Raw genomic sequence first — 20,129 nt, 5'->3', positions numbered from 1 at the left:
AGGTAAGAAGCTGTAGTCATGCCATATTCTAGCCATGTAAGACAGGTGGAGTGTGACTGTTAAACCCTTTCTGTTACTATAAGCATTCACTTAAGGGTGTGAGTAAAGTAAACAGGGACCTGCCCTCCAACATTAAGGAGTAGCTTCCACTTCAAGACTCGCTGTGGACTATTTCAAGACGGGAACGGCACCAAACTGGGTGAAACAGGGTTTTTCTCATCTTCTGTAGGCTATTTTTTGCCTGCAGTGCAAATATTGGACTGTTTATTCAGTTTCACCAAGCCCACCTGGGTCACACATTAGGATATTTTAAAGATCTTCACAATGGAGAGAAGGGCTTTGACTTTGAAGGCAAAGATCCAGAAGCATAGTCCTAAGACGGAAAATTTGGACCCTCGGAAGTGGATGAGAAAGGAGACCGTAGACGCGTTTGGTGACTTCATCCTGAAAAAGCATTCTGAAAAAGAAACAGACAACAGCTTTGACAACAGGGAGATGTGTGAGTATGAAAACTAGAAAAAGGTGGAAAATAAATAAAGGGAATGTGGTCTTACAGAATAATTCACTCTTGTTCAGGACTGAGCCCTCAAGTTCATAGTGTTTGACTGGAGTTAATCATTAGTTATTCATTGTGGTTGATGGACTGTATGCCCCATTTCTTGACAAGAAAAAACAAATATTTGCACAAGGGTGAAGCTATGGCGATCTCCACAACAACACATGGAACAGATACTCTCTCGCCTCGTCACAGTTTGTTCCTTGGTACTATTGTAAGCTCCTCACACATCATTTGGACGTGAATAAGGCCCAGAACATGTATGTATAATGTATAAATACTACATGTAAAACGCCATATGTGTTGTGCAGTGCTTGATGCAGAGAAGCAGTTTATGGATGCAGCCAAGAGAAATGACGTGGAGACCATGAAGACTCTTGCAAAAGGGCTGAACACCAATACGAGGAATGTGGTGGGTAATGAGACAAACCCTCTATCTGCATCTCAATATCACACACACAGACTGAAAGACTCTGGGATTTTGTAAAAGCTTTTATCAAACACTGATGAAGTTGTTTGCAGGATAATAGGACAGCACTTCACTATGCAGTAGCTGGCAAAAACAAGGAGGCTGTGCAGCTTCTTCTGCAGCGGAGGGTCAAGATGGACGCAAAGGACAAGGTGGGAGGGTTTGAAATTCCTGCATCTGAAAACATTTCTGACAATAGCTTCTGGAGTGATCACAACTTACTATTTCATATTCTGTATCGTACAGTACGGAGTGGCACCCATTCATCTTGCAGCCTGGTTTGGCAGTTTGGAGATCTTGAAGTTATTAGTGCAGGCTGGGGCTGAGCAGAAAGTTGAGAACAAGGTAACAAACTCAGGACTTTTGTTTTACGGTTGATCAGTTACCAACAGAAAATCATAATTTCTTTTTGCTAAAATAAGAGTAAATTCAATTGTATGATGCTGGATTTTAAAACCTAACATGTGTATGCCTGTTTCAATATTAACATAAGACCAAAGGCTCTTGTTACTCTTGTTATATCATTATGTTTCCTAATGCCAATCCAGTTGCATTTCTTTGACTGCACACTGCTTCATCAACACACTGACTTTATTTTTCCACATCAGGAGGGACTGAACATCATGCACTGTGCTGCGATCAATAACCACACTGAAATACTAGAGTATATTATTAACGACCTGCAGATGAAAGAACTGGACAAAGAAGACCAGGTATCTACTTCACTCATTTTCATAATTCGCTGTCTGAGTTTTACCAAAGTACATGTGGTTGGCCCTGGCGCGACTGGCTGAGGCACCTGCACCGTACGCCAGCGACCCGGGTTCGAATCCCGACCTGTGGTCCTTTCCGGATCCCACCCCAACTCTCTCTCCCACTCGCTTCCTGTCACTCCCCACTGTCCTATCCGATTAAAGGCAAAAAGCCCCAAATATATCTTTTAAAAAAATGTTTTTAAAGTACATGCGGTTGTTTGTACCTTATATTTCAGTCAGGTCACCGGGCATTTGCGTTGGCGGCAGAGCATGGGTGTGCTGAAATGTTGGAAAAGCTGATGGTGCCATATGACATGGGAACGATGAAGCCCAACAAGGTGTGTGTTGACTTGTTTATCTGTTTCTGATTATTTATGCCAACACGTGCTTGAGTGCACATTTGTGTGTCACACCTGCAATGAAAGTCAGCCCTCTTTGATGCCAGTTGTTTCCCTCCCTCCCTTCTGCCAGCGCGGGGACACGCCCCTGCACTTAGCTGCCAGGAACGGCCACCTGGCTGCCGTCCAATTGCTGCTGCAGAGCTTTGATACTCGGGATGAAGTCAATATGGTAGACAATCAGTGTAAACATCCTCTCTATCGCAGTTTGGTTTGTGACAGTGTGTGCTCAGTGGGTAATCCACTGCTGACAGTGGCTCCACTTTGGATGAATTAAGATGTATCAAACATGTACAGGCTACTATAATATAAGTAGGTAAACAGTGTTAGGGCTTTAACTCCAGCTCTGATTGGTCAAATGTAATTATGACGACAGTCATTCCCTGTTATAACATCATTTTAAAATAGCAGAATTAAGAAAAATGCAATCATTTTGGACTACTAATTGACTACCTTTCCAAGAACCTTCAATAAGGTTGTTTGATTGCTGATATCTAGTTAGTTCTAGGCCTGAGATTATTTACATGTTGGGATAATAATCATTTTAAATTGTGGTCCACCTGAGAAGCATTTTCTGATTATGTGATGGTTATAGCACCCCTCCCATACAATTGTTTTTATTATGGTTTGCATGTGGCAGGAAGGTGAGACAGCTCTGTACCAGGCTGCAGACAACGGTGAGGAGGAGTGTGCCCTGCTCCTACTGGAGGCTGGCTGTGACCCCAACATCCTCACAAAGGTACAAAAAGGTCACTATACTGACAATAAATGTTACACTTACCCTTCAGATTTGTTTTTATATGCAACCCAACATAGACTGGCCCCTACCATCAATTTATCCTCGTCTTGTGATCCATACTAAATTAACCTAAATTTGACTTACATTGCTTATATACTATATTTACAATTTGCATCTTATTTTTTTTATCTTGGATATTTATATTCACGCTAATGCTAAGCAATTTTACTTGGCAAAAATAATAACAAAAATATTTGGCTTAATTCAAACTTAAATATTCAGTTTAAAATGGTCGACTGAGGTGTCAGAAAATCAGTGACCTGGTGCCCTGCGGTCAATAATGGATTGATGTGAAATGATCCTATTTTATACTTTGTAGGTAGGCCTACAGCTACACTTTTCTCTCTTTCAGGGCAATTGCAGTGCCCTCCATCCAGTTTCAGAAAAAGGAGACACATCTCTTGTCCAGCTCCTCTTAGATTACAAAACCCATACAGACTTTCAGAATCAGGTAAGCTAACACAAGCTAGGTGGCAGCAGTTCACTCTCTCTAAAGTTTTTGTTGACACAGATCACACACACACACACACACACACACACACACACACACACACACACACACACACACACACACACACACACACACACACACACACACACACACACACACACACACGGCGTGCAGCTGAAATTCTGCCTCCATGCACCATTATAGTTTTACATATTTTTCTCCTACTTTAACAGTTCATTTTTGGGGCTTATGTTGTATAATAGGATATTTTTGCACTCAGAACCTAGAGGCTCCTCTCCACCTGGCAGTGAAGAACAGTCACATCCCTGTCATCCATTGTCTACTAAAGGCTGGCTGCAACGTCAATGTCACAGACAAGGTATGATCTTCTTAGTTAAATAAGAAGTCAGTCATTTAAAGAAATAAAAAAATGAGTGCTGCATTGTCCTGTCCTATCAGAGGTCCCAGACTGCCATGCATCTCGCTGCAGAGCTGGCCAGAACAGAAGTCGTGGAAATGCTTCTTAAATCGGGGCTGGATCCGACACTCAGGGACAGGGTAAGACTTCTCAGAAACAAACTTTCTAAAGCTAACATAGTTAAGTTACCATATATGTTACTTTTGCATAGGTGCACACTTTATCAGGTCATAATCTCGGACTAAATCAGATGGTTGAGCCATCCAAAAGGCAGACAAAATGTAATTAAAAGCAAAACAGCATGCATGCTTCATTGAAACAGTTTTCATTTTGTTGTACATGTTGGATTGGGAGTAGCAGAGGAAGACGGCGCTGGGTGTGGCAGCCAGAGCAGACGAGGTGATAATCGTGGACATGATCATCAAAGCAGAAAGATACTACGCCTGGAGGAAGGTGAAATCATACAAAACTGCATACTTTTTACAGTTTTCATGTGTACCATATCCAGTCTTGAGGCCTTGAAATCAATAATTACATTTATTACAAATGAGTAATTTCCTTACGTCAAATTCTATATTGGTTGAATCCCCTCTAATGCTATTAAAGCATCCACAGTGATAAATGACTCACAATCTGGAAGCATTTGACAGCAAATTTACTATCAATTTAATTAAGGTCATGCCTGATTCTTTCCCCTTCTTGATTTAAAAAGTGTTTGACTCTGGCATTCATATTGCTAATCATCTGTGTGTGTGTGTGTGTGTGTGTGTGTGTGTGTGTGTGTGTGTGTGTGTGTGTGTGTGTGTGTGTGTGTGTGTGTGTGTGTGTGTGTGTGTGTGTCAGTGTTTCCAATAATCTCTTTCCATGCCCTATGTGCTCTCTGGCCTTTATCAATCTGCTGTCATAATTTAATTTCTCTTTCAGGCCAACCCAGAACTTAATGAGAGCCTTCACAGTGAGTATCCACTAAAGTTTAAACTCGACCACCGCTATGAGACCAAGCAGCTCCGCTCCATGGCCTGGGGCCTGGCGTACGAGCTCCTTAAACCGGGAGACTGGAAAAGACTTGCTGAACACTGGGGGTTCAGTAAAGAGCAAATGTCGGCCATCGAGGAACAGTGGACAGGTGCCATAACTCACACTGACTAGAAACCCTTTTGACTGTGCATTCAGACACTTCCTGAAATAGTAGTAGTTTGTGTAGATACATGTTGTGGATTCAAATTCCTGAATTTCTGAGAAGAATTTGGCAATGCAAATAATACAATTGAAAAAAGAAATACTAGTCAATGTATGTTCCAATAGAATCCCTAACTTATGTTTAATCCAGACGTGTTTTCCTGGCTGTACAGTGTTGTGTGTTTGTCCACAGGTCAACACAGCTATAAAGAGCATGGGAACAGGATGCTGCTGATCTGGCTCCACGGGGAGGAGTTGGCTGAGAGGAGCCCTGCAAGAGAGCTCTACCAGGGCCTAATCCTCACAGGGAACAGGAAAGCTGCAGGTACATTCAGTTTACTTCAAAATCTCAGGCCTGGGGATTTGTGCTAATATTTTATTAAAGAAAATGTTAATTTGTCTTACAGATAGGATTCGGATGGAGGCAGAGAGTTCCAGCAGTAAGAGCTGCAGCATTTCATAATGAAGAATAAACACGGCAACAAATGGACTCACATCATTTTCAACTGTACAGGAAGTGAGCAGTAAAATCATTTATTTAGATCATCAAATATGGCTTTGGTTTAGTAACGAAAACCTGTGGTGCTGGACGGTCTCAATAGAAAACATTAATAAAATAAATATTTAAAGAATGCAATTAAAACATTACAGTGCAGTCTCCCCTGTGCATAATTTAGAGTAAAAGTTTTCATAAAAATAAATGCTCATTTTGCAATTCTACACTGTGTCAGGCTGGTTTTAGTAAAAACATTTACATGTGCATTTCTAAACACCTGTGTGGTACTTTCCTGAGAGAAAACCCTATTGCTAAAGAAACACCTTCATGAGAGGAAGCTGAAAACACCTTCAAATGCAAACACTAAGGACAAATTCACTCCAAATGTATGTCTGTTTCTATGATTGTTGCATAGGATGTGTAACATTTTAAGATGTCACTAGGTGAGCAAAACTTCCTGTGTGTGGTCAGTCAACCACTTTGATGGAGTGTACTTGGCACGTGCTGGTGTGTGTTCTGGAGGAGCTCCTGCCTGCGGAGGTGCTCTGGCCCGGTTTGGAGGGACGGGGGAACTTAGAAGCCGTGGCCTGACCGATGGTGAGCTGAAAGAGAAGCAACAGAAAATGTTCATCATGGACTCAAGTGAACACATAACATACAGCAGTGATGCACACTGTCCCATACCTGCGTGACGGGATGATGGCGTTCAACAATCACAGAGCTCATGGGCGGAGCCACACCCATCACCTGGAGGTTGCTGCGCGCGGCCTTCCCGACGTCAGTGCGCGCAGTGATCCGAGCTGTTACAGTCTTTAAGGGTTTTTGTTGACTGGCTGTGACGACACGACCGCTCCCCTGAAAAAGACAAACATAATTGCGTTGTGTATAAATGTCATTGTTCACCATTTTGATAACCATTTATTCGATGCGTCATAATCACACATAGCTGTTATGAAGGTGTCATAACTTTAAACAAGCTGTACCAGAGTCATTACATCAGTTTTTGTAACACTCACCTGTTTGTTGGAACTCGGAGCGCCCCCTAGTGGGAGGGAGCTGTGCACCACTGTAGTTGGAGGGATCATTTCTGCCCTGGACACGGGGGCACCAGAACCCACCTGAGAGAAATTAAATAACGGGAAACAGCAACACTATTTATTTCAACAGCAGTTTTCACTGATCTAATTAGATAATTGAGAAGAAATGTATCAATTTCATAGAGGAACTACGGTTTGTCAAAACGTTATCAGGCAAAACTGTCTCACCATATCCTCTGCTTCACTGTGGGAAGGGTCCGGGCGGTCAAAGTGGACTGGGCTGTACCGGGACGAAGGGATGGGAAATGTTGGAAGATGAGCCATTGAAGCAGAGCTAGGCTCATCCTGGGGAGGTGGAATATCTACAGAAAAAAAAAATAATTGAGTTCTGATTTGTGGGAGTTTTTGTAAATTTCCCCGCAGTGGGACTAATAAAGGATATCTGATTTCTGATTTCTGACACCTTTACCTAATCAACTGATTTGGACACCCTCAGAATTAAAAACCTACCCATATATTATTATATTTACTTTTGATTGAGCAATTTCTAGCTCTCATCCTGCAAACCAACACTCCCCTGCTTTGGCAGATTTAACAGGTGGCGGATCATTAATGATGCATAACTCTTTCTAGTATATCTACTCAAAAAGCAAAGTATCACTTTACATCATCGTGTTTTGTAGAAATGTGGTTGGCAAAGAAGAGGATGAGTAAGAGAAAGAGAATTCAATTAGCGGCGCAGTTTGACAGTCACATAATGAAATGCGTTTTAGGTTGCAAGACTCATTAAACCTGAAAGCAGATGGATGAACAGAAGACCATGCTAGAGTTCATTTGCACAAGCTAAAAACAGAGGGATCCATCTTCCGCAGCCATGTGCTCACCCAAAAATAGCACGAGAACAGCAGAACAGAACCGTGCCTGATCCGGACTTACGTTGCACCATGTTGATGGCAGGGTTTGAATCTAGTGCTAAAGGCATGGCACCTTAGATCTGTCGTTACTGGTGTTAATGGGACTGTGTGCAAGTGATGGTGTAACACTGTGAGCTTTTAGTGCAAGTACTGCAGCTTTGTTGTTAAAATGCTTTGAGAACAGAAGCAGTTTGGACCTGTTTCATTTCTATTTGGCCAAAGCTACAGAGGAAGTGCCATTGTCTGCTCCAAGGTTTATGATAATGTCCACCCTCCGCTACAGTCATTCATAAATCTACACAATTGCCGATAGCATGAGGCAGCACTCTATTGGACAAATGTCCTTTCTTTCTTTTCCGCCTGTTAGCTTTTGTCTTGATAGCTGAGCTGAATCAATACAGCACTTTGTTGTATAGCACTGGGGTTTGTTATGTAGTTACTGGGCTTGTGACTAGCACAAGGTTTAAAGTGCTAGTTGTTTTAAGAGATTTAACAAGGTTGGTGTGATCATTCAATTACCAACCATGCTGGTCATGAGCCGGTTGCTCCAGTCGTCCCTCTGTCGTTTGAAACATGCCAAGAGCCTCCATGTTGAGAGCACACACGCCCCTCATGAAGGCTTTCTTCATAGACTCTTCGTAGCGCTCTCGCTCCAGTCGCAGTCTCTGAATCTCTGCCTGAGCCCTCTCTACAGCCTCGCAGTGCTGTGGAGACAGTTGGCAGGGGATGGGAAGAATCAATCATTCATCAGAGTATATATCTCTGCCTAGGACACCTGTTCATTCATTGCTTTCATTATTATGCCTTTTGTTTTGCACCGATATGTAACAACACCAATAACACAGTTTTCCCTGATTAACCTTATCTATAAAATCTATAAATAAAGAGACGTGTTGCTGTGATTCGTACAATAAAGTACAATATCAATTCAGCAATGCAGTATCTCTATACGGTTTTATATGCAGGGACTTCACTCGTTTATTTACCTCTCTCAGCTTGGCCTCGTACTCCGTAGACAGGCGGGTGCAGACCTGTTCTGCCCGTGCACGACAAGCCCGGTCCACCTTGACCTTCCAGTGTTTCTGGATCAGGGACTGCCAGCCGAACCACACCTTTTTCTTCAACTGCAGATTGTAGTGCTGCTGCGCTACCTGAGCAGCATGAGCCTAACGGGGAACCACAGGACCATGAAAATATGCACAAGGAAATAATTACACCCATAATTCATCCTTGTGCAGGTGCTGTACATTTTCTCTTGTGGTGCTTCTGTGCAATGGTTTAGATGAAAATGATGTCCGCCACTATATTCAGCTTTTTATAAAAATGGGATAAACAGCTATTTTGTAAATGTTGAAAATGTTATTTATTTGCTGGTGTGATAACATTATGATGTGAGAGGGATATTTGTTCATCAGTGCATGTACAAAATCACACATGTTCATTTTTGTGAGAGGGAATATTAGTAAAAAATATGGCATATGCATGTTCAATGTACGGTGACAAAGTGATGCAGAGAAGCATCATTAGCATAAACCATTAAACTGCACTAACAGTTATCTAGCAATTTCAAGATATATTTAATACCAGTCATCTTTTATGTATTTTCCACACCAAAAAAACATAATTTAAAGTATGTGATTAAACCTGACAAACACCACAGATCAGACCCTGAACTCAGGATTCATAGACGATCATAAGATGTTAGGAAATTACATATGATGCTCATTTGATGGTCGTCTGAACAACAAAATGCCATCAGTGTACCTCCTCTTTGGCCTCAGCGAGCTTGAGTCTCCAGTGGGTGAAGGCCTTCATTTTTTCATGCTTTTCTTTTTGTCTATCCAGCGCCCGGCTCAGGTTGGTAATCACCTGAGGGAGGAAACATCACACTTGTCAGTCTAAAACGAGGACTTAATGTACATAAGAATTTGAGACATGCTGTGCAATAACAAAGAGATATGGGCTTAATTGTTTAGACATGGAATAAGCTCACCCGGTCCTACAAACAGAAGGTATCATCTTAGTCTAATACTTAATCCATATTCATAATAATTCCACCAGTACATTATCTACAGGAGAAAGAAAATAAAGTCACCTGGTCTTTCCTCTGGTTGGAGGTCTCGTAGGTGTGTAGAAGTCCCTTCAGACTGTCCATCTCCGACCTCAGGCCAGCTTTCTGGGCTTCATGCCTCTCCTTCTCCTTCCTCATCTCCAGCTTGTGTTTCTCCATGAAGGCCAGCTTCCACTTCCTGAGCTCCGTCAGCACATTTGACTAAGTAGGGAAGAAAGATTGGGACAGTCAAAATGTGTTCATTATCCAGATTCAGCAAATACTGAAATGTAAATATGCGTGTCTTAAATCCCTCTTTTAAGTAGATTGACAGGTTTGAGGTCTAGAACAGATTTGTACATGCAATCTCTAAAACCCCGTTAAACAGAAATCTAGTGTGAATTTGGCTCTAGAAGCAAATAAAGTGACCTAAGCTACATTTCTACAGGGTTAATAATTGTATTGTGTTGCCTTTAGTGTACAAATAAGTCTAGTGGAAGAATGGAAACAGGAAGAGAGAGTGTTATGGCATGCAACAAAGATCTCATGGTTGAAATTAAACCAGGGATGTTGTGGTTATGTAGCATGAGCAGTAACCACGTGAACTCTCCTACAGGGTCAAACACAACATCCATAAATGTTAAGATGTGTGGCTTATTTGGAAGACATTCTGTCAGTCAAGAAAACTGAAAGAGTCCCAACTTCCTCTTCTACAGTCCAGGGTTTTGCTTTTTCCAAGGGCAAACTCTTTTATCAGCACTGCTTAGCAGGCAATTGGTTGTCATCTGCCCTCCATAAAGGGCTGTACCACATTAGAAGAAAAGGGCAGCAAGGACACCCACGTCCAGGAACTCACCTCCTCCAAAACCGTTCCACAGGGAGACACAATAAAAAGGTCACTGGTCCCATGAAAAGAAGAACTGTCATCGTATTCAGTAAGCCTTTCTGGGACGTCACACTCCCTTTATAATCTTTGACCTCTTTCTCACCATCACTTACGTAAATTGCCCACAGTATTAGTTGCATTTAATCTATCTCTGTCTAACTGTCTCATTGCATGAGCGAGGGAAATATCAATATAGGATGATGGCAGCAGATTTCAGTTGCTCATACCAGTACATTAGTTATGTTTATATATATATAATCTGAAACCAACTGTGTAAGTTAATGTTAATAAAACAAAATAAATTAAAGTGATTTAGCAATTTCCAGCATTACTACATATTTTAGGTTTTACTTAAGATTATGCATAACATGAATTCTCATTTTAATTCAACTGGAATAATAATAATAATAATAATAATAATACATTTTAATTGAAGGCGCCTTTCTCGGCACTCAAGGACACCGTACATGATACACACACAAAGAAAACAAAAGGAATCAACAATGTAAGTAAAAAAATTCAAACAATAGACGGTGACAGAGGAATTGATATCAAGTGGAATAAGCAGTTTTGAACAGATGTGTTTTGAGCTGTGTTTGGAAATGGGGGAATGAATCCGTGTTTCTGAGTTGAGGTGGTAATGAGTTCCAGAGACGGGGAGCAGAGTAGCTCAATGCTCTGCTCCCCATGGTTATGAGACGAGTGGAGGGGACAGACAGGTGTATGGAGGAAGAAGATCTGAGGGAGCGAGAGGGAGTGGGAACATGGAGGAGGTTGGACAGATATGGGGGGGCGAGGTTGTGGATGGCTTTGAATGTTAACAGGAGGACTTTGAATTGAATACGGAACTGAACCGGGAGCCAGTGGAGCTGTTGGAGGACAGGAGTGATGTGGTGGATGGAAGGGGTCCGAGTTATGATGCTGGCAGCTGAATTCTGGACCAATTGAAGTTTACGGATAGTTTTTTGAGGGAGGCCGAAGAGGAGAGAGTTGTAGTAATCCAGACGGGAGGTGATGAGGCTGTGGACAAGGATGGCGGCAGTGTGGGGGGTAAGGGAGGGGCGGAGGCGATTGATGTTTCGTAGGTGGAAGTAGGCAGACTGGGTGATGTTATTGATATGGGATTGAAAGGATAGTGTGCTGTCAAGGATGACACCCAGACTCTTAACCTGGGGGGAGGGTGAAACAGAGGAGTTGTCGATAGTGAGGGAAAAGCTGTCGGTTTTGGATAGAGTGGATTTGGTGCCGATGTGGAGAACCTCGGTTTTGTTACCATTTAGCTTAAGGAGGTTTTGTGTGAACCAGGTTTTTATTTCAGAGATGCAATCGGTGAGGGAGGTGGGCGGGAGAGTGGACGAGGGTTTAGTGGTGAGGTAGAGCTGGGTGTCATCAGCATAGCAGTGGAATTGAATGTTGAATTTGCAGAGGATATTGCCGAGGGGAAGGAGGTAGATGATGAAGAGGAGGGGCCCCAGGACAGAGCCCTGGGGCACACCTGAAGTGACGGCGGAGGGGATTGGATTTGAGTTGAATGAACTGAGTGCGGCCAGAGAGGTAAGATGTGAACCACTCTAATGGAGTGTGGGTGATGCCAATGGAATAAACCTGCCAGCTTGTGTCTACTTTGCTGTAAACTGCTAAAACACACATTGTCAGAGCCCTATATATAGCCATGAGACGTTATCTATGGTCCGCTCTCAAGCAGTCAGCCAATGAAGGCCATTACATTGATTGAGTGTGTAGGGACAGTTCTACAGTACGAGAGGGCACACTAACCTTCAGGTTGTTGCTCCACGTGTCAAGAATGTTCTCCATCTTGCTTATGTTTTCCTCAGAGACAAACATTTCTGTCACAACAGACTCGAGGGGGTCTGGGCTGTTTGACCTGCACCCCTCAGACACAGTTTGTCCCCTGTCTGAGGCAGCGTTAGAGAGCACTGACGCCCTGCCAGACAACCGACCTGCCGTCTCCTCAACTGGAAGGCAAGGAAAAAGCAGACAGAAAGGATATTATTAGAAATATTTCAACTGTGTGACAAAATGTATGTTATATCCAGAGGAATTAACATAAAGTCTGGCCCAACTGTTTTGTCTCTCTTATTACATTTACCCTGAGAGGCTCTTGAGTGTGTGGAGGGTTCAACAATTAAGGGGGAGACCTGTGTTGACCTCACACTCCTGCTTGAATGCCTTCCATCTTTAGCTTCAGTCGCAGCATCTTATAGAAGAAAAAGGAGGAGTGACAAAGGTGCAATGGTTAATACATAAAGAGGGAATGTTGCTTGAATATATTTTGACCTGGAATAAGTGATTGAAATAAAAAGTTAAAAGCCAGGAAACAAAAGACGTTTCAAGAACAAAAAAGGGTGATGGTGAGAATGCTGAATAAGATGAGCAAGGCTCCTCATCCAGGAATGCATTTAAGTCAATATCTTAATTAAATCCTGCAGGGGGAAGAGAAAGCCTGCACTCTAAAGAGCAGTACGGGCAGAGAGCCAGGAGATCATTACCAATCGGCAGTCTGCTTTCTACATCCCAGTGCACTACTCCATGACAGTTAAAGCACTAAACCTCCAATGAGAGCTGCAACTGGAGCTGGGGAGGGGGGTGATGGACTGTTTAAGATGTGGGTATCATAGGGGAAACAGATAGGGGGTAAAATCTGACAGAATGCTATCTTTTGTATTTTGGTATACGTTCTGAAAATATGAGGCTGCTCAACACACCCTACATTTACTCCATGTTGGGATGCCAAATACTTTTTGACAGCTGATCATTTGATGGGTGTAGTGTGTGGAAGGATTAGTAAAATGTGTGTGTGTGTGTGTGTGTGTGTGTGTGTATGCCCCACATACAAGAGGAACCCAAGATACCTGCTGGGTGTGTTGATTTTGTGTCATCTTTTCTCTGGGAACACCGACCCCCTGCAGACAGATGTGAGGTGCCTAACCGCTGCAACTGAGCACTGGTGGGTCTGTCAAGTTTAGGGGTGACCACAGCATAGCGGAGGAGCTCTTCATACTCATCCTGTCGATCCATTAACAATAAATCAAAAAGCAGTGAGCTCAAGCGTACCAATCGTTCCTATTGGTTATACAAATTCTAGTACTCTAGTACAATTTGGGGATAGGCACATGTATTGTGAATCTGTTTGTTTTTTTAACTACCTGAAGCTCAGAGGAGACAGAGCTCCCTCCATCAGAGTCCTTGGGCAGAACAGGACTGGTCGGTTCGCCTTCGTCTGAGGACATCTAGACACAACAATTTATAAAACATTTAAAAAGGGAGAATGTGTTAGTTTAAGGAAACAACAACACAAGAATGGCGTGCATTCATGACTCACAATAAAAGGCTGTATATTAATCAAAGGAATTTGATTCTGAATACTTGTACAAAAAAGATGGTGTTTTCTTAATCATAGGGGAATTAAAAGTGTTTATTCAGAAGAAGAAGAAGAAGAAGAAGAAGAAGAAGAAGAAGAAGAAAAGTGTCCTGCTTTACAAGTGTAGTAATACGATGATGCCCTGATTTGTGGATCAGATGAGATAGAAGAATCTTATCTTCTACCCCTATATTTGTGTGTGTGTCTTTAATTAAATGGGCGCCACATAAGACACATTTATTAGTACTATTTAGCATAATTCACACTAATGTGGGCAGGTTTGCATGGAGGTATTGAAAATAACATTCGTTTCACATTTTAATTTAAACAATAATTTATTGATGGTCCCTAAGTGGAGGAACGGGTTTGGATGCAAGTTAACTCTCTTCTGCAGTCAATTGGAGGCTAAGGAGGAAGACAACTAAACACACTTTACAACGTCTTAAATCCGCTTACAAAATAGGACACATATGTGCTAGTGCAGCTCTCTCTAAAGTTACTGCAAGTTACGACATTTCTTGCTAACGTAGGGTAAGTTAATATAACGCAAACGTTAAATACTTAAAAAATGTGCTTTCGATACACACTTCACTGGAGCAAGTAAGTTAGCATTATCGCTGATTTAACGTATAACGATAAGATAAAGTACCCTAACGTTACCCAGCAAATAGGTGTACAGCTACGCTACTTCTAGAAATGTTTACGTTACCTTTAATTATATCTATATGCAGTCTACCACACTTGTCCGTTTCCCCAGCTATTCCGTCAGTTAGAAAACGCTTGCTTTGCCATTTCAAACCAAGTGACTCTTAAACAACGGACTCTATGATTGGCTACTCTTCCCACTGCACGCTGTTACATTTACTCTGATTGGGTACAATGTTTCCGTGGTAACGGTAAGCGGAACAACGCTGAGTTCAGCCTCCAGTACACGCTAGTACAAACAACAAGGTCCACTTTTTTGATTATAAACTGCATTTTGTCAACGATTAGCTTTTAAGGTTTAGACATCCAGTACTAGCAACATGTTGAATGAGTAATGGGTCCTAATATGGTACCTTTTCTGTCATATATTAGGAGAATTTGTAGCCCCTTGGAGTGACACACACATAAACACAATCACTACAGCCAACATACCTTCTCAACGTCACATTGCTTTAAGCAGTATTCATGTCTGCTGACATATCCTAGTTTTACACAACAGTGTATAAAGGTATACCTCTTTATATAGTGTTGTGTAAAACTAGGAGTGTTGTTCATTCATTTATTTGTAACAATCCCATGCAAAAATTCAATTGTTGGGTTTTTGAAATCTATGTCAGTCATTGGCTTTTCAAACCAGTGCACATTCATATCATATAAGGGAGCAAGCCTTGTTTCCAATCAGTGTTTAATAACAGTAGCTTGCTGTGCTTCACAGAGATTAACTGATTAAATTGTCAAAAGGAAGCAAGCTTACCTCTCTAAAGAGGGTTTATGTCTTCTTGGATACACCACCCTGTGAAAATATTGGTTGCCATCTCTCTGTTGTTTACATAGACAAACACAAAGCAGACAATGATTCAAAAACTGAATAACAGCAATGTCTCAACCCCCTGAAGACCCAGTGCTTTGCAGTATTAAGGCACATATGTGGGATAGGACTCACGGCTTGGCAGTCGTGCGCTAGGACGGACTCTCTGGAGAGAATAGACATATGGTCCCTCTCAGCCGTGGCAGAGCTGCAAACTGTACTGTTGGGGCGGGAACCTCCTCACCACCTGGCTGCGAGTACTTCACTCTCCAAAGGTGTCCTATTAGCATTGTCAGAAAACCTGCAGGCTGTAGTGGAAAAGGGGCTATGTGTGGTTGTAGCATTGGTGACAGTGCAGTAATTCCCCCTTTAAAAAACAGCAGTTTCGAGGTAAAAAGGACTCAAACAGAAACATTTCATATCAAATATGTATTATAAATAAACAGAATGATCATATTTTGCAAGCAAGGCCTGGCACAGACACCCCTCAGCAGTCACACATTTCATTATTACCTGTCTTGACTGTTGACGCAGGCTGTGAATTTGAACCAGAAGCGTGAGGCACAGAGGATAATCCTGCTGCTCTGTGGGGAGTGGAAGTTTCCTGTTAAATGACAGGAAGCTGTAGCTCCCACAGATTACTTATTTCCATTTTCAAGCAGATGATTCACATGTTTTGAAAGGTTTTATTGATGTGTTCATCACAGTTTCTCTTTTAGGGCGACTATTTTGTCATCCCAACTAATTTGGCTTTAGGTGCTATGGTGTTTCATCGTGCTATTGATGTTAAACTGCACATTTTATGCGTGTCTGCTTTTATTAAGTCATTTCAACAACATCTGGTCAGACACAGAAAACTGCAAGGTGTGATGCTTTATGGAAGGCTCTGTTTTTGTCTTGCTGGCCGTACAATACATAAAAGCCAATTGTTGTTCTGGTAACCTCTTTTTTTGTGTATGTTCGTTTTCAATGTTTTTGTACCATTAATCACATCCTTTGCGAAAAAAAGGCATTTATATTAAATCAAACTATCTATCAAGTATATAAAAATCAAATTATAATAATTTAAAATGAATATTATTAAATGACCAAATAAAATGGTTGTATTTGGTATTGTAGAACCCTGATTCTACAATGTTATGATTAGTACAAATCAAAGTCAAAAGAACTCATCAGCAGGTCTTTTGAACCACATGTACATGTCCATGTATGAAGTAATAAGTCTCTAGAACTGAGTTTATAACAAACAGATGTTTTCTTTTGATCCAGAGAAAGGTAATAAGCATACTGTTAGTATTGGTTAGATTAAAGCACATATTACTGCCTGAAACCCTCCTTCAGATCCCTCTTTGTAGATGTCACCTCCCTCCCTCCCAGCAACAGAAAAGCACCTGGGCTTGTGAAATGGGATTCAGCTCACACTCTTCTCTCGCAGCCCGTTCAATCTGTTCCAGGACAATAATCACAATCCATTTGACTTTCTTCCCCCTGGTATTATAGCTCAGGTACGTTAGACTATTCAGGACCTTGCAATGGTAGACAGAACAGAAATTAGGAAATCATTTTCTGTACCTTTTACAAGTTGACTTTGTCAGGGAACTTTTTCTTACAGCACTTTTCCCTATTTTTTTCCAGTGCTTTTTTTGTATTTGAACTGATCCCCAAAATAGTATAAAGTCCTGTTTTATTGTTTTGTGTTTGTGTAATTTCATCGTATGCGCTCTAGTTGTGAAACTAGATTACAGACTTGGTGCAAAATTGTTTCTGCCCTTGATCGATTTTCAGTCAGACGTGTTTACAGACATCCATAACTCCTGAAGACAACGACTAATGTGCTATCATCAATCGTAATGTTATCAACCCATTTTTCTCACATATGAGACAATGATGACCTCTCACTGAACACAATGTTGCCAAAACTCATCTTGGTGTTATTCATAGCTGCCTGCTGTTTTCCAATTAGTTTTCATTACATTTTGATGGACCAGGACTTCCCCCTTGGGCCACTCTAATCCATCACATCTCTCTATCAGTGACACCAGTGTCCTTTTGTTTTGCTTTAGGAATGCGTGTGTACCAAATTCACCAGCAATAAACGCATCATGACTGCATTGTTCACACTCAAGTTGGTATTAACCAGCAGGTAAGAGACAACAAGGATGCATATACTTTTGTCATTATTCCATAGTTTCATAAATGCTGACTCCATCATAAAGTGGTCAGCCATGTAAGTGCGGAGGAGCAGTGGAGGCTAAGAGGAAAGAGAGAGGCTAAATCAGTTAGCCTGAGCCTCTATCTCCACAGGGCAGAAACAATTACCATCAGTGTCCACATGCGTTTCTTATAATCTGGATGACGATAAGCAGCATGCAGTTGCCCCAGTCCAACTTCACCTCTGCTGGCACCACAGGTACTATATTTGCACGTCTCAGCAGAAGAATACATATTAGATAAACGAGATAAAAAAACCCAAATCCAGTAGGGGACATACTTGCATTCTATGTGTTTAATGTCGAAATATTACTTATAAATAGTATATATTTTTTACATATGCAGCAAAGAGGCGATTGACACCTATAGCCAGGGATGGAAAAGGTGTTAGTTGATCGGCCAGCAAAGTATTATGGGATTCCAACATGGTTACTTTTTCATTACATACCCAATATACATTTACTGTGGCATGTAAATTCATAACCTCAACAGCTATTCTTCTTACATGTCAGTATCCAACCTGCAGGCTTTACATGCAAATCAAATGTATTGTGTCTTTACGATGATAAAAAAGCACTTAAATTCATGATCATCTTTCTTGCTTGTGTGCATGTGTATATGACAAAGAGTCCTGCATGAAAAGAGAGGGAGAAAGTGTTGGCATGCGCAGTGGACAGTGTGTGTGTGTGTGTGTGTGTGTGTGTGTGTGTGTGTGTGTGTGTGTGTATATGTGTGTGTGAGGATCATTCTACTGTCCCGTACATTAAGCTAAGTGCTCCTTGGCTCTTCAGCTGTAGTAAATGGAGTCTTATGGCTTGAGGGGAATCAAAAGCAAAGAGTGTCCCAAGCCCTAGGTCACTGCTATGTGAATCATCAAATTCAGAGGATAAAGATAGATGCCTTTCCTTTTTATTTACTTGCGTGTCACACTTTTATATTGTGTGTCTCTTTGTGTACACTATATGCATCATTTACAATCCTATTTAGTATCCTTTGTCGTGAGTATGATGTACAGCCAGCGTCAAAGCCATGTCTCAGTGTTTATACTGGGTAAGCAAATGCACAACCAGGCTGCACTGTTTACTGTCAGTCCAACATGTTAAGCATTTTTCACTTGGTGTGCTCGAGATCTAGTTTTTATTTAAAAATTTGAGAATAACGAAGCAGAATAGATGCAGTGTAATACATCAAAGAGCTTGCTGGTGGTTATATCTGCAGCGGACCGAGTCTCACTGGTTGCGCTGGTGCAGTTTGCAGGCTTTAATGATGTGAATACTGAAAGGCTGAATGTCCCAGTGCTTGCATCAGACCGTCATCTCCTTTTTTTTCGCACCCTCACTTTCTCCAGGAACCACTCACAGCTTTCAGAAGCGTTAGGGTTTGACAGAGCAGGCACACAGGCAGTAACCGTCTAACACTTCATCTAAAGAGCCTACTTATCTCTCAGAGCCTTGTGTTTGGTTATGCAAGTATTGTAACAGGATTGTATAATATTTGTGTGGTGTCCCTCAAGTGTATAACTCAATATTTTGGGGCATATAAAGAGTGTTTTGCTGTGCTAAAATTGCATCTAAAAAACAGAGACGTTATGATGTGGAATTGCGCAATTGAGTGACACAAACACAAAATACTTTACATGAATTCAGAAAATTGCCAGTTTGGCGAACTATATTGTACATGTATACAGGAGTCTTACCAACAAATTCAACTGAGCCCTGTGATGATTTAAGGCCTGTAACCATGTTTGTATACGTAAAAAGTGTTTCCTGTTTAAAGATAGTCTTTTTCTAGACATACTTTTATATTGACGGGTCTGAGTTTAGGCTAATGGCTTAAGGCATCCTATTACTTGTCCACCTGTTTATGGCAAGTCTTTTTGAATTTATGCTACATATTATATTACGAAGCCTGACTCTGTAGGTTTATAGAGTAGAGTCAGTCTCAAGGTTTGTATTGTATACCGTGAAAGACTAAGTCATGAATGTTGGCTATGCATTTGCTACTATATGGTATACAATACATAAAACAGTTGTTGGTGCATAATACCCTTTTATTACATTTAGAGTAATGGAAGGACTTTGATTTAAATATGCACCTGTTTTTCTTTTTTTTTTAAACAGAACTGGCGAATGTGCACTACTAGTGTAATGGTCTTTAGGGCATCAGCCACCACCAAACCTGGCGCGATGAGACGTTCAGGTGCCGGTCAGCACCACGGACAGAACCAGAAATTGAGATGCAACGTGCTGCGTCTTCAGACTCTGGAAAACAAGGTAAGGTCCCAGACAGCTCGAATTATTTAAGAGCAGGTGTGACCAGCTAATAAAACTAAAGATTAAATGCACTGAATTGCAGAAGAAAATCGTTTCCAAATTAATGTAAGACAAACTTACGCCGTGCAAACTTTTCGACTACGCAGCAGTTTTTGCCTAGAATAACTTTTTCCCTAAAGCAGTATGTAGCCTACTAACAATCCCTTTACACTCATTTTCATTGTCCACAACCCTATATTAAATGTTGTTTCATCAATGTAGAATGCCTCAAACACTGCCTGTTTAAATACAGAAATGTCTTGTCTGAATTAGCATTCATGCGTTGCACTGTTCCACGTCATT

General features: G+C 41.4%; 2 protein-coding genes across 5 annotated transcripts; one reads left to right on the top strand and one right to left on the bottom strand.

Annotated features, from left to right (window-relative positions):
* The first annotated feature begins 48 nt into the window (after positions 1-48).
* ankdd1b (ankyrin repeat and death domain containing 1B) lies at positions 49-6,955 on the top strand. 4 transcript variants are annotated; one of them, XR_010166992.1, is made up of 16 exons: positions 49-499; positions 868-968; positions 1,079-1,177; positions 1,272-1,370; positions 1,634-1,738; positions 2,017-2,118; positions 2,252-2,350; positions 2,819-2,917; positions 3,297-3,428; positions 3,709-3,807; positions 3,888-3,986; positions 4,204-4,299; positions 4,771-4,972; positions 5,219-5,350; positions 5,433-5,542; positions 5,965-6,955. XR_010166992.1 is itself a non-coding variant. In XM_063897737.1 (15 exons), the coding sequence occupies exons 1-15, from the start codon at positions 325-327 to the stop codon at positions 5,486-5,488; spliced, it is 1,695 nt and encodes a 564-aa protein (XP_063753807.1). In that variant the 5' UTR covers positions 49-324; the 3' UTR covers positions 5,489-5,745. The 4 variants fall into 4 exon arrangements, 3 of the variants coding, with proteins under 3 accessions (XP_063753807.1, XP_063753809.1, XP_063753810.1); XM_063897737.1 differs by lacking the exon at positions 5,965-6,955 and having other exon boundaries at positions 5,433-5,745; XM_063897739.1 differs by lacking the exon at positions 5,965-6,955 and having other exon boundaries at positions 50-499; positions 3,330-3,428; positions 5,433-5,745.
* On the bottom strand, positions 5,432-14,609 carry poc5 (POC5 centriolar protein homolog (Chlamydomonas)). The gene is made up of 13 exons (XM_063897736.1): positions 14,500-14,609; positions 13,576-13,659; positions 13,282-13,435; positions 12,519-12,626; positions 12,185-12,384; positions 9,568-9,744; positions 9,237-9,341; positions 8,459-8,638; positions 7,996-8,176; positions 6,787-6,920; positions 6,538-6,639; positions 6,206-6,376; positions 5,432-6,123 (listed from the first exon to the last, which is right to left on the bottom strand). Exons 2-13 carry the CDS (start codon positions 13,657-13,659, stop codon positions 5,989-5,991), a joined length of 1,731 nt encoding a protein of 576 aa, XP_063753806.1. The 5' UTR covers positions 14,500-14,609; the 3' UTR covers positions 5,432-5,988.
* Positions 14,610-20,129: the final 5,520 nt, after the last annotated feature.

Source organism: Eleginops maclovinus, chromosome 12 (assembly GCF_036324505.1).
Source record: "Eleginops maclovinus isolate JMC-PN-2008 ecotype Puerto Natales chromosome 12, JC_Emac_rtc_rv5, whole genome shotgun sequence".
Lineage (NCBI taxonomy): Eukaryota > Metazoa > Chordata > Actinopteri > Perciformes > Eleginopidae > Eleginops > Eleginops maclovinus.
The sequence above is the reverse complement of the archived record's forward strand: the minus strand, read 5'-3'. Positions and strand labels throughout refer to the sequence as shown.

Coding starts and splice junctions, on each gene's coding strand:
- ankdd1b (XM_063897737.1), top strand. CDS start 325: ATGGAGAGAAGGGCTTTGACTTTGAAGGCAAAGATCCAGAAGCATAGT. Junction 3,429..3,708: donor ATACAGACTTTCAGAATCAG/GTAAGCTAACAC, acceptor TTTTGCACTCAG/AACCTAGAGGCTCCTCTCCA. Junction 4,300..4,770: donor GATACTACGCCTGGAGGAAG/GTGAAATCATAC, acceptor TTTCTCTTTCAG/GCCAACCCAGAACTTAATGA.
- poc5 (XM_063897736.1), bottom strand. CDS start 13,659: ATGTCCTCAGACGAAGGCGAACCGACCAGTCCTGTTCTGCCCAAGGAC. Junction 12,627..13,281: donor AAAATCAACACACCCAGCAG/GTATCTTGGGTT, acceptor TTCTTCTATAAG/ATGCTGCGACTGAAGCTAAA. Junction 9,342..9,567: donor CCAACCAGAGGAAAGACCAG/GTGACTTTATTT, acceptor TTCCTCCCTCAG/GTGATTACCAACCTGAGCCG.